This window comes from Melospiza melodia, chromosome 1 (assembly GCF_035770615.1).
Source record: "Melospiza melodia melodia isolate bMelMel2 chromosome 1, bMelMel2.pri, whole genome shotgun sequence".
NCBI classification, from domain to species: Eukaryota; Metazoa; Chordata; class Aves; order Passeriformes; family Passerellidae; genus Melospiza; species Melospiza melodia.
The window spans coordinates 152667782-152682066 of record NC_086194.1 but is presented as its reverse complement, the minus strand read 5'-3'; the positions used below and the strand labels follow the sequence as shown (position 1 = coordinate 152682066).

General features: G+C 38.0%; 1 protein-coding gene across 1 annotated transcript in view; it reads right to left on the bottom strand.

The window, feature by feature from the left end:
- RAD54B (RAD54 homolog B) overlaps nucleotides 1-14285 on the bottom strand; it is a 63283-nt gene that overhangs the window by 1213 nt on the left and 47785 nt on the right. Inside the window, exons 8-14 of the mRNA XM_063172408.1 lie at nucleotides 9147-9354; nucleotides 8500-8639; nucleotides 7644-7934; nucleotides 6163-6338; nucleotides 3780-4041; nucleotides 2415-2481; nucleotides 1893-2093 (exon numbers count right to left, since the gene is read on the bottom strand). Of these exons, the coding sequence (XP_063028478.1) occupies nucleotides 1893-2093; nucleotides 2415-2481; nucleotides 3780-4041; nucleotides 6163-6338; nucleotides 7644-7934; nucleotides 8500-8639; nucleotides 9147-9354 (1345 nt within the window). The remainder of the gene's footprint in view (nucleotides 1-1892; nucleotides 2094-2414; nucleotides 2482-3779; nucleotides 4042-6162; nucleotides 6339-7643; nucleotides 7935-8499; nucleotides 8640-9146; nucleotides 9355-14285) is intronic.

The window sequence follows — 14285 nt, the reverse complement described above, 5'->3', positions numbered from 1 at the left end:
TTTAAGTTTCTGAGAGCCCATAAAGATTCATAAACACAAAACTTTCCTTTTGACTGACATATGATGTTTGAAGTAGACTTGAAATACATTTTTTTACTGGCCAGATGAAAATTTAGAATAGATGCATTTGCAGATTCTGCCTTCCTAACTCCTAAAGCACACTATGATCAGGTAAAACAACAGGCTTATAGCTTTGTAGCTGATGTGAAGGGCAGCAGAATAGCAAGCAACCCATCTGCATGATCCATGCACAGGAAATATCCTTCTCTCAAGACCCCTATAGTTTCCTAAAGATGACCCTAGTGTGAATGGACCACAGGAGATGATGGCTGTGAGACCTGCATTATATTGTTTGGCTCCTCTTTAGTTCATCTTTTGAATCAAACTTGCTAGAAATGGAGGAGACAAATAATTGGAAATTCTTGACTTTTCTGTATAGCAGAATCTATCCCCAGTAACCTGGAATCTGGTTCTTGATGCAGTAATTTGAGTTTTCTGTTCTTAGGAAAGGCAAAGAGACCAGCTAGTGGTAGCTGCATTTTGGGATGATCAAACTGAATGCCATGACTCAGAACAATTTGACTAGGGAGACAATGAGCCAGCTTGTCCTCTGTTTTTAGGAAGTCAAACCTTCCCCTCACACAATCATTACCACCCCTTAAGTCTAATAATGGCCTTCAGGATTTTCCTTGATTTATTGCCAAAAGGTTTTGTTCACTGGGAACAGGAACTACTCTTGAAAAAGTCACAGAACTCATGAGGCCAATGTTGTGATTTAATTGATGAAACCAAAGTATGTTCAAAGCATAAGACAAGAATTCAAGATGTTAAGACAATTGCAAGCTGCTAAATAAAATTGCAAGCACCAGTGTTCATCACAGTAGCAACACAAAATTTCTCTGGATTTCTGCAATCCAGGAGCCACACATGCCTCACTGCATGCCACTGGGAAAATGTGGCCAACATTTAACTCAGAAGGTGCCTTTCCCTCACAGATCCTGTAATAGTCCTTAAATGGAGAATGATAAATTTAGAAAATCACTTATGAAGAAACAGAAGGTCTAATTTTTCAATCATTAAAGAAAGATACAAAGATGATTAAATCAGCATATGGAGCAAAAATAAAGGAGAAAATCAAATTCTTATGTCTACAGAAGCCCTGTGCTGACACTAGCCAAGTCTTCCTCATTTTGGTTAGAATGAGATGAGAAAGAAGTATAAGTCTAACCTATTACCTGGGAACATGCAAATCTTCAAGGAAAAAAGTACTGGGTCTGCATTACTTCTTTTCCTGTCCCTGTCTATTGAGAACACACACTCTTGTACCCATTTCTTGAGCTCTTTTTATTGAGGTTTCTGTGTGCATTTAGAAGACATCAGTATTGGTACCACACTATCACTCATGCAAATAGTGTACATGGATATTTCACACCCCAAAAGAGAAACACACCAAGGCAATAGACACTCTTTCCTTTAAGAGACTAGATGAGCTATAAAAACAAAAATGGTTAACATGCAAACATAACTTATGATCATTTATTTTTTTAAATCCTGTTTCCAACTTAAACCTATATACCTGTACAGAGCAAGGTATGAAAACAACTTTGATATGCCAGAAGAACAGGAGACAGGTCCCTACAGAAAGGATAGATGTGCATATTTGCTACTTTCATGATAAATGAACTGGTTGTTACTGCAAGAAATTAATCTTCTCCTCCTTTTATGAGGGACTCCTATGGATTAGATAAATCAGCCAGTGTGTGGAAGATTCCATAATGAACCTCATTATTTCAATCCTCTTTTACTGAGAATCAAAGTTTTCTCCAGAGACAGACTATATATAAAGAATGGATTCCACAGCAGTGGCCAGAGATAATGAAAAACAAACTCACTTTGATGGTCAACCTTTCCCATACAGTCACACTCAAGCAAGTCATGAGTAACACAGCTGGAATCTTCATGTAGAGTAAAGAGATTTTTAAGCTCTTCAATAGAAAAATGTGTGTGCTCAGATGTCTTGGAAAGGTCTACAACTGCCCCAGAAAGGTCTTGTTTGCTGATCTGTCTTTGATAAATCTTTTCTTCTATTGAACCTGTATTGAAAAGAAAAACAGATAAATTGGGATAATTTTTGACCAGTATTTACAAAGAAGTCAAATCCATTTCTTGATAACAATATACACAGGAAATGCTAAATCACTATTTTCAGTTATTTCAGAAAAAGCAAAGCAAAGGCAAGTGAATCAGTGTGATCTCTCCATCTTAACTGAACTCAGAACAAATATACATGTTTAAAGAACTAATAATATATTTTTTAAAGAACAAATTATTTCCAAAACCATTCCCTCTCTTTATTTTATGGACAAAATGTCAACATCTGTCCCACTCTGGGTAAGTTGAGCACCATCTCTGACCTGTGGTTAGCAGCCTGTAGATGTGGACAGCATGTTTCTGACCATCTCTCCACACTCTAGCCATTGCCTGAGGAAAGCAAGAAGATGAAGAGCATTAACAGCCTGCTCTACAGGGATACTTCACTAAAGCTTGTAGCCTTCACTGACAGCATTACCAGTTCTGCCCACTTCTTCAAAGAGATGTTGTCTGGATAATGCATGCCCCAATAGTTCTCTGTGATTGTTTCTATAAGTTTTCTAGTATTAATTGTAAACAGTTTTGAAAATATATTTTACTTTCTGCCATTTATGCTTCTCTTCCTTTCTGTACACTAAAGTAGGAAAGTAGGTGTTTCAATTATTTCCTGAAAGAAATCCCCTCTTCATATTTGTTTTCCAAGCATTAACAACTATTTAATATTTCAGGAATACTGATCATTCTCCCCATCTTCAAAATTGTTTTTTTCCACAATATGCTTTTAAAAGTCACTTTTACATTTCTATTGAAATTCTAAAAATTATTGTTTGCACCTCTTTTATTTCTTAAACAAACAAAATGTGAAACTGAGTACTGCTATATGATCCTTTTTTAAAAAATGTATGGGTTAAACCTACATCCTCAGTACAAACACACACAACAGGCTTGCAGTCTCTGGCAACCTGTAGCAATTTTGTCTGATTTACCAGACTTTTTCAAGCAACAAGACAAGTGACCACATGAGGGTACTAATTCACCCTGGGAAGAGGAGCAAGGGCTTATTTCAGGTATTAAGGACACAGCATTACTCTACAATAAAAAGTTTCTTACTGAGTTCATAAAAAGATTTCTTTAATTGTTATTTTTAAGGACTATTTTAACTGAAGACTCTTATGCCAACTAAATAATCCCTTGAGGCCAACAGTCCCTTTACAAGAATAGCACAGCATTGGCTTTCTTTTCTTTCTTTTGGCATCGCTGCCATGTGATTTTCTCATTCTTGCAATTGAGATCAGTCTCTCCCTTTTCCTCAGGGATTGCAAATCAACAGCAACATTTGCCATGCAATCTAATCCCATTTTCCTTTTCTTTTTAGAAACACAGCAACTCTCCAGATAAAAAGACATCAAGAGACAAAGAGGATACGTGACTCACTCCTCTGAAGAAACTAGAATTTAATCTTTTTATTTTTTACTGCAAGAGGGCTTCTACTGATCCCAGTATATATAATATGACAGAGAAATATTTCTTCTTTTCTTCTCAGGAAGAGTTTTCCCTCATTGTTGTACTTGTCCAGACACAATGTGATAATTGGTAGCAGTAAGACATGTAAAGTCAGGCAATTCAAAATCAGTCAAGAATTCATTTGATGCCCATCCCAACCCACATGTACACAGTTGTTACCAGACCTGAATATCTGTAGCTGGATTCCAGTCAATATCATACAGGATCAAATGAGATGCTCCAACCAGGTTCAGTCCCACTCCACCAGCCTTTGAACTTAGCAAAAAGATGAAAGCTGGGCTGAATTTGCTATTGAAAGCATCCACAATATGTTGTCTCTGGGAGACAGGAGTATGGCCATCCAGTCTGGTATAGGAGTATCCATAATGTTTGCATACATCTTGTAATACATTTAATGTCTGAGTGTAATTGGATACCAACACAACTCTGTCAAACAGTAAAACAAAGTCATCAACACAGACCTTGGTAAAATTAAAGTCCAACAACAAATCACTGAACACATAGAAGAAAATAAAATTAAGGTGCAAAATTCCACATCAACTCAGGGTTAGTTTTACTTTCTACAATATAAAACATTTCCAGTTAATTAGAAGCACATACCAGATCTGGATGCTTTATACTTACAGTCAAGCATTCAAGTGTTAAATAATTAATGTCTCCTTTTGCAACAGAATATGGCATAATGCAGATTGCAGCATTCAGAACCAATCACAAAGATAGATTTTTTTTTAAATCTGTTTATGCAAAATAACTGTTGTTAAGACAGCATTTGCAGAGGATGTTGTAGGAGCTAATAAAAAATGTATATATAAAACTCTACTTACTGAAAAAGCTACTATGAATTCCTACAGAAAACCTCAGAAAATTCTAACAAAAATCATAATGAAAGTCGAATAGGACAGCAGAGAGACTTTCCTACATTTTATGACTGAAAAGAACAGGGATGACTAGTGAAAGGTCTGATCCCTTACAGTAATGGCCCAAGCTATGTTGGTCTATTTTCTCCAAAATTTTGTCTAATTAGGTTTCAAAGGTTTGAAAATCCAGCATTTCTATCCTCCCAAATATTGAGGATGATTCTACTAAGTAGACAAATATCTTTTGAATATAAGCCATAAGTGAAAGAACAGGGATTTTCTGCCAGATCTCACTTGGAGGTCTTTAGTCATCTAAATTAAATGCAATATATTTCATTTTTTTAAAAGTAATTATACATTTTATTTTTTTTTTAATAATTTTGATTAAAAACAAGTTCTGAATAGACAAATAATTTCAGGGGAAAATTAAAATATTAACATATTAGAAGTGTTTTAGAATATTTTTATTATTACACTTTACAGCTGAACTACATCCATGATCTGTTTGTAAAAACTTTGCAAGACTTATTTTTTTGTCAATCAACATTAACAGTCACATCTTTGTCTGCACTCAAAAATAGAATATAAACTTCAGATTAGGACTAGAATTGAGTTTGTATATTGCAAAAGCTATTCAGTACCAACGAAAGCAGAGAAACCAAAGAAAAATAAACATGAGCTGCACTGTATTAATGCAACAAAACTTTAAGGCATAAAGTAATGCCTCAAATCAGCAGCCCCTAAAGTACTGCTAAAGAGTACCTGATGCAGGTTTTACTGGCACTCCTGGTTTCACTGACCTACACAAACTAAGGCCAGTACTTTTAGATATTCAGCTGTCACTGGTTTCAATGGATGCTAAGTACATAAACTCCAGCAACAGGCTCAACTTTCTGATTTGTGAAAAGAAAGTATCTTCAGATTCCATTCCATCAGTGTCAAGAGATCTGCTCTTACTTCCCACTACTGAATTACAGGGTGTCCTACTCAAACATCACTTGAAATAAAAGTTAAAAGTTAAATACTTTTGGAACAGTTGGGCTTTAAGGAATGAATCCATAAAAAATTATCCTGGGACACTATATCATGTGAGATTCCCACAAATCAGCAAATGCACAGAAATTAATCGTGTGCATCCTATTACTCCATGATAGCCAGAAGTTTTCCTACAAGTCAGTGGCATTTACCACAGAGGAAATAAGTGGTTGCTGGGCAAGTTTATCTGTGGAGAATGTTTGCCCTGAACTTCAGAAAAGGCAGCAAGCAGTGAACAGTTAAGCGTGATTAAAGAGGAAATAACTTATAATCTTGTAATGAAAATATTTCAGTGCAATTTCATGGATTAACACATCTTCTCATGAAGATACAAAGAACTGGAAAGCCTCTGCAAGTACAGGGTGCAGCACAAGGGCTGTAGCAAACCATCTTACTTGCTTTACAGTGTAAAAAATAGAAGTATCGCTATCTGGAAAAAATATGAAGACCATCTTTAAAAATTATGTCAGCTATAAGTTCTGAATTCACAATTTAACAAGAAAGCCAGGACTACAATGTTTAAATTAATTTGGCACCCCTGCAAACAGCTGCAATACCTTTATTTTGAATGTTATACTCCCATGCATTTGAAAAGCAAATCAATATCCAGAAGGTCACTCCCATTACCTCCCTTGTACCTTTCTTTCACACTTGCCTTTCAGAAGAGTTGAGCTCATGGATTGCTGCCAACAGCTTCACCAGCACCTGCAATTTTCCTGAATCAGTTTCACAGAAAGTGTCTGAAGTATAATCTTGTGGGAAGACATCTATTACACCTTCATAGAGGCTGGACTCATCGTATTCCTCAGACATAGGATCACAGCTTTTTTCCTGTTGAAAAGAAAAGGATTAAAATTCCATATCCCCTCTAACATAAATTTTTAAGATTGCTATATTTTTATCACAAAGACAAAAGGAGGCATAAAAAGCTGCCACAAAGCAATGTATTATGTGAGCATGACAACCTTCCAACACAAGATGGAAAGTAAAGTTTTAAAATACTTATAGCTTATATTAGTTTACATTCTCTAATCTAAGACATTGTTTGAAGCTAAGGAGAAAGTTGAAATATTTGAAACTGAAAAATGTGTACAAGTTCTCTACTTAAACAACCATACAAATGTATTTCCACAGTAAAGATATATCTAAACCTTGGGAGTGAGGAGGAAATCAATACATTGCGTATTCTTTCTAAATCCCATAATTATTATGAAACTTCCCAATCATTCACTCTGTTTGGGAAAATACTGTAATTAATACTAGAAATGAAGACAAGCTGGCAAACAAAACCAATAAAATAGTAGAAACACAGGTAATATTTTGCTGTACTTAGAAAATCAATGTTTCACAGGGAGGAAAAAGACCACTCAAATGCCAAAACCACAGTGGCAATAAATTATTTGCACACAGTCCTCTCCATCCCTATATTTAATAAAGGCTTGTGTTTTTGCATATGAAAGGTTTCTAATGCTTATACTATGAAGTAAAGGTAATGAACTTTACTTGGCAGCATTGAAAGCTAGAGGGATACTGCACTGTGCATATTACATCTTTAAAGAAAGATTTACATTTCCACCCACCTTACTTGGACTTCAGCTAGTGGCCATTGAAGTTACTATTACCAAGTTCTAATTATCATACTATTTGCCTATGGGAATAGAAACATTTTTTTATGTACAAGTGGTAATGGAGACATCTAGTACCACTGACATCTTGAGCCTGCAGCTCCCAGGGTCATTAAGCTTGAAAAAGTGAAAATATCATGTGGACAGCGAGCTTTCAGAGAAACCAGCAGACATACTAGTAATACTAGTAATCTAGACTAGTAATCCCTAGTTAACAGTGCTCTTTGTAAAATTCACATTTATATGTATTTTTACAGATAGACAAGGTTAAGATGGAAAATACATTAAGAAAGAGAAAACAGCATAAGGCAATAGGAAACTGGTGAGATACTCTTCCTGAGCACATTCAGATTTCCTAACACTTGTGCTTTTGAAAGCAGACTTCCTAGAGCAAGCTGCATGTGAGAGTATGGAAATGACCTTAAGCAACATGCACATTGATAACAGTTTTAGTGACACGTGTCTGCTGAAATGACTAATTGCAAACACACATCCCCGCGCAAATAGATACCTTTATAGCTTTAAACAGAAGACATGGATGATTGCAAAGTTTTTTCAGAGCTCCTATACATATTAGGTGGGGACTGTTTTCCAGCCTGCCTTGCAGACAGGATGTAATGACACGAGAACTAAGCAGTTTTCGATACAATTCAAGCTGCAGCGTTGTTGGTCGGCAGAAGATTATGCTCTCCTTTTTGGGGGGCAGAAATTTGTTAATAACCTCCTGTGTTCTTCTTAGAATAAAGAGTCCAGTGAGGCGTGTGAGTTCTGCTGCTCTTTTTTCTCCTAATTTCTTTTCCTCCTAAAAGAATAAAGCACAAAATTAATTAGAATCTTGCATTTCATCAGAACAATCTTCTGTATGATTTTAATTAGGTATTTAAATAACCTTTTAAAAGTATGATACCATTTTCTGACATCCACTGTAATGACCAATTCTTCTCCAATTACTACCACTGCATTAATTCTACGTCTGGTTTTTAAAGTCTTAAACAAAGGAAAATAATGTCCCAGATGACATCCAAGGCTTGAATTATATTCTAGAATTCTATTCTCAAGATGCAGTGAAAGCATGCAGACTTTGCAGTGGTGTGGAGAAGCTCAGAATGGATAAAGTATTGTCACATGGCAATGCACATGGCCTTTTGGGGAATGTTGTTGCCTGATAATTAATAGGCAGCTGAAATTAGGTGATTTGAACATGTGTGTTCTCCTTCTGCTCCCTTTGAAAAATAAGTGACTTCATGTCAATAGGAAGGTGAAAAGCTTCAGCTACTATTAGTAGTCCTGAGCTTCACTTTGCTCCATAGAATACAAATTTCACTTTACCGTGAATTTTCTTCTAGAACTGATTTTTAACCAAATACCTCTGTTGCTGAAGGTTCTCTAGATCTGACAATTGGTTCCTCATATATCTTTCTATACGTGGATAAAGAACCAAGTATTCCTGGATTCACAAACTCTATTAATGCATAAAATTCTTGCAAGTCATTTTGGATTGGAGTACCTTGAAAGAGAAAAAAAAATTCCGCAATTGGTTATTTTTACTTTAAACTGATGGAAGGAAGTACATTGAATGCAGGGGTCAATATTGACAATGTATCCTGAAAACAGATGTTTTATTTCTGTGTGAATGACTCAGAGTCCTGAATTGATCTAAAACTTTACCATGAATAACAAGATACTGTACTCCTAACTAAACAGACTGCAGATATAATTGTTCTGACAAAGGAATTTAAAGAATCAAATTCTAAATAAATTTAATTAAATAACTACAAAGGAAAATATTGAGTGCAGAGTCCCAATTCCCTTACAGAAGATCTAAGGCTCCTTGCTTGCCCCTGAAGACTGACATATTTATGTAAAAACAATTGGAAATAACCTGTTTTTAAACACCTGAGATTTCTTCATTTAATTCCCATTGCCAAAATTTCAACTGATCTCATGCTTTTCTTTTACCCCAACCTAGCACTATCAACATAAAAAAATACTGAAAATAACTATAGATACTAACCAGTAAGGATAATTCTCCTCTCACAAGACAGACTAGTAAGGGCTGTAGTTGTCTTAATAGTGCTGTTTTTCAGCCGATGTCCCTCATCACAGATCAGGAGGTTAAATTCTACAGCCTGAATTTGATCCAAAGATCGCAACAGCATCTCGTAACTGATTATCATAACAGAATAAAGTGGAGAACTGATGAATTCTTCTACTTTGTGGTCCTGCAGGCATAAAGGAAAATACATTATACAACTATTTCATTGGAGATCACTTCCTTAAAAATCATCACATTCCTTAAAAATACAGTAATTACAGAAATTTCTTCTCACATGACACAAGGTATTTACTGTCTCCTACATGACTTCAGATTATTGATTCTTTCCTAATTTGCGAAAGAGATCTGATACAGCAATTTAGAATTTTACCACCTCATTAAAAGAAAATTTATTATTCTTTTAAGCCTTTAAATCCTCTGAGATACATTACCATGAAGGTGAAAAGCACAGAGTTCTTGTAATAGCTTTCCACTGCTGGCATTTGGGTAAGCTTCAAATGAATAATTAAAGCCAAGATAATGAAGGGCCACAGGTAGCTCCTGGTACATTCACTTTGGATCTCAGCCTGTAATGTCCAGTAGGAAATTACCACAGTCTACCAGAATTCCTTTTGTAGATTTTAATTTAATTTTATATTATTGAATATTATATCCTATTGGTATTATTTAACCTACTGAATTGGTTCTAGGTCTCAGGACATAGAAGAGCAAAGTTCAGCTTACTTGGAGCTCAGGTGGGAGGGATTCTGCAGGGAGCTTTCATGGAGGTCAAAGGAACTCCCAAGTGCTGGGATTTTTTTCAAGGATGCTCCTCTGGAAGCATGAAAATAGTTCATCCCCTTTAAAGATAAGGGAAACAGATGGAGCAAGAGACCCCTTGGCTTAACTGAGAGCTTCTGAATCAAAATCAAAAGCAAAGTGCACCAGCAATGGAAATGTGGATAAATACCTGTTGAGATCTACAAGGGCATTGCCAGGGCCTGCAGAGATGCAGACAGAAAAGCAAAAGCTCAGCTAGAAATTAATTTAGCCAGAGATGTTGAGAACTGCAAGAAACAGCTCTCCAAGTACGTAAAAAAGAAGCAGAAACAGAAGGAAAATATAGGCCCACCAATAAACAGCAGGTGAATTAGTCACAGCACCTTCTTTACCTCTGTCTTCACCGGCACTGCTGGGCCCCCAGCCCTGGGAACAAAAATCCAGGCTAATTACAGACCCACCAGGGTCAGTGAAGGAAGGTGGGGGTGAGCTCTTACATGAGCTTGACCCCTATGGATTAATGGGCCCTGACATTGCCCAGGGGTATTAAGAGAGCTGACTGACATAATTGCAAGGCCAATGCATAACTTCTGGAGAAGTCAAAGAAGAGCAGGGGATGTGCTACAAGTAGGGTTTAAAGGGGTTTAAATCCCACCTACAAGTAGGGTTTAAAGGAGGAACTTCTAAAGTTATGGAATGAATCTTCATGAGCTATCACATGTCAGAGGAAGCAAGGAGTTGGGAAAAGCCAACATAACCTCACCAAGGACAAACTGAGCTTGACAAACCTGGTCACCCTCTGTGACAAAGCAAGCTGCTTGGTTGGTGTGGGCTGGGTGGACATTGCCTCCTGGATTTCTCCAAGGCTTTAGAATGGTTTCCCACAGCCTCCCTCTGGAAAAGCAGCTGGGCTGTGGTGTGGATGGATGCTCCATGTGGTGGGGGGAACTGGCTGAGAGGCAGCACCCAGCGGGTGCTGGTCACTGGCTCCTCCTCAAATGGGCAGCGTGGCATGAGTGGGGTCCCCTGGGATTGGTGTCAGGCCCAGCTCTGCTTAATATCCTCAGAAAGTGATTGGGAAGATGGGATCAAGTGCACCACGATGAAGTTTCCCAGCAACACCAAACTGAGTGCGAAAGTGGATGCTTTGGGAGAGAGAGCCACCCCTGCAGGAGGATTTGGATAGGCTGGAGAGTGGCTAACAAGAATCTGATGAAGTCCAGCAAGGGCAATCATCAGGTCTTGCACCTGGGAAAACATAACCCAGGTGTGCAGCACCATAGGGCTGGCATCCACCCAGCTGGGGAGCATCTCTGTGGAAAGAGATCTGGGGATCCAGGTGGACAGTCAGATCAGCATGGGCAAACAGTGCTGTGCTGGCACAGAGAGCCAACGGGGTGCTGGGCTGCATCCACAAGGGCATCACCAGCAGAGATCCAGAAGTCATTGTCCCACTCTGCTCAGAGCTCATCAGGCCACACTGGAATGCTGTGCTCAGTTTTGGTCCCTGCTGTGCAGAAAAGGTGTGGACAGGCTGGAGAGGGTTCAGAGAAGAGCCACAAACTGGGAAGCCTGTGACAGGGGAAAAGGCTGAGAGAACTGAGTTTGTTCAGCCTTGAGAAAAGGGGACTTAGGGGAGACCTTATCACCATGTTCCACTATTTAAAGTGAAAATGGAGACCCTTTTTACAAGAAGTCACATGGAAAAGACAAGGGATAATGGGTACAAGGTTGCTCCTGAGGAAGTTCCAATTGCACATGAGAAGAATGTTTCAGAATGAGAATCACCAGCCACTGAAATAATCTCCCCAGGGGAGTGGTGTAGATTTGTCCGGACAGGATGCTGGGCCATCTTGTCCAGACAGTGCTTTTGCCAAGAAAGGTTGGACTGCATGATCCTTGAGGTCCATTTCAATGGGATATTTCATGATTATTCTCTGATTAACTTTGTTACTAGCCCTTAACATTGATGGGTTGGCCAACAGGTAAGGTCACCCTGGGATTCAGAAAATAAAGAGTCCATAATGAGCCCCAGAAAACATGTCTGTCTACTGATAGATTTCTAATCTCTGTATTATTGGTCAGAAAATGACTGCAACCATCCCCTCTCTCATATACCCCTCAAGCCCTTTCCCTTCAAAAGACACCAAGAATTTTCCTGTCTATTGAAGGAAATGCACACACTAAATAGTCACTGTAATGGCACAGAGAGCTTCCTCCAAAAAAGAAACAGCTGTATTTCTGTGCAGACTTGTAAAATGTACTAGGATTGTCTACCTGTCTTGCAATTATGCATAAAACTGGAAAAATCAAAAATCTCCTGTGGGCATGTCCCTTACCTTTCCACTTGGCTCCAGATGCTAATTTTCTGAATGCTTCTTCCTATGTCCTAAAGGTGTTCACTAACTAAGCAGGCTATGGGTGCAGCTGACAAGCTGCAACCTCTCTAATTGTGAAAACAAATCAGTCTAGAGCCTTAGAAGGTTTTTTTATTTCCAAACAAGATCAGTTACCAAACACAGACAACTAAGTCTGGAGCCAGATGGTGTAATACATTGTAAAAGCAGCACAACTTAATTATCACAACCTTTAGAGCCTCCTAGCAGGTGATTCAGATGAATCCATGGGATCAATCCAGCACATTAATCTCACAAAGTACCGTGCAGCAGATCAGCCCACATGCTGCTCACAAGGAGGCCCAGCACATCAGAGGAAGCAAGGAGTAGTAAGGACCAGGTAACAAGGACATGCACCCATTTTTCCAGGTGTTTGGGACTGGACTTGAGCATTCCTGTTGTTTCCAGGACTGTACTTAACTGCCTGTTTTCTTGTTGTATTTTTACTGCTGTTTTCAAAACAGAAGCAGAAAATTTCCCAACACAGGAACAGAGACACAGAGGAGCCCTGTAGGGAAGACCCGATGTTGTCCCAGCCCGGTATACAGGCTCCACATTGCAGCCTTGAAGACAGAGGCAATGCCTCTCTGGACTTCTCCTGGCATGGTCAAGCACCAGAAGATGCCCAGCATTCAGAAACCATTTTCTTTTTGTACACTTTCAGGCTGTGAGCTGAGATGGGGAAAGTGGCCTGAGGCACTGGGGAACAGCCACCAACATCCCTCCCCTGGAAAAATATCAAGTATGCAGGGGAGTTTGAACTCTTTAAAAAAAAAAAAAGAAAAGCAGGAGAGTCCCTTACAAGCCTCCTGCAGTCAAATATAATGTATTTCTTACTGTATGTAACAACAGCAGTGGTTGAAAGATGAAAAATTAAAATAAATTTACAAGCTAATTTCAAGTAATTAATTCATACTCTTAACTGGCTGCAGAATATGTCTATATTATAGCCTCCATTTTAACAATTACCCAAAGTGACTTGACAGATTTAAGTGAGCTGCCTGGAGCCACATATGGAGCAATTATCAATCAGTATTAGAGGTCCATAATGTCCCAGACTTCCTCTTTGAACAGGCCTTTCTTTGCACTCGTTCAAATCCAATGTCGCTGGTAAAGTGTGAATTCAAAAATGCTGAATCATAAAGAAATGCAGACCTGTAATTAATTATTTTTCCAGATATTTTGACTTCAAAACCAAATCAAAACAACTCCAGTAGGAAGTGATACTCTGCAGACAGATAAAGGAATTATTCTCTCAAACACATTGCAAATGCTTAAAATAGGAATTAACAAGACCTAAAAGCAACCTTTGTGGAGATACCTTCCTTTTAAAAGCAATCTTCTCCACATGGTATTTGCATATTAACATAATTAAACTGCAATCACATTTTAAAAGATAATATCATGGTGTGTTAAAAAGTCTGTTACTGAAGGGTTAGGATTAGGTTATGGCATTTCAGTGTGAAAGTGAGGAAAACATTTTAAAAAGTCTAGCAGTTCTTTGAATGCATTCCTTATAGACAAGAACAGAAGAAAATGCTGGAGACAAGCTCTTTCTTTAAGTTATACTGGAGAAATAACAGCATGGTAATTGCTGTTTTTCCAGAGAAGATAGACAGTAAGTTATTGTGAAATACCTCATTATACCCCAGGCAAGTCATATTGTGTCTTCCTTTTGCATGACAGTGTATTCTGTGGTATTTGGGAACACAGCTGTTAAAGCTGCTGAGTGTCCCCAGTCAAATAGGTCCAATGAGATGAGTAACAGTTTTAAAGTTATTTAAATTTGAAGAAAGTGAAAGCTACTGTCATTTTGGGTCATAGTAACTGTCATCACATTCAGGCTTTCTCCTCCCAACATTATTCATAAGAACTGCAAGAAAACGTTTCATTATCTCTAACTAGCCTTTTAGGTTAAAATGTTGCCATATTATATTTTGCC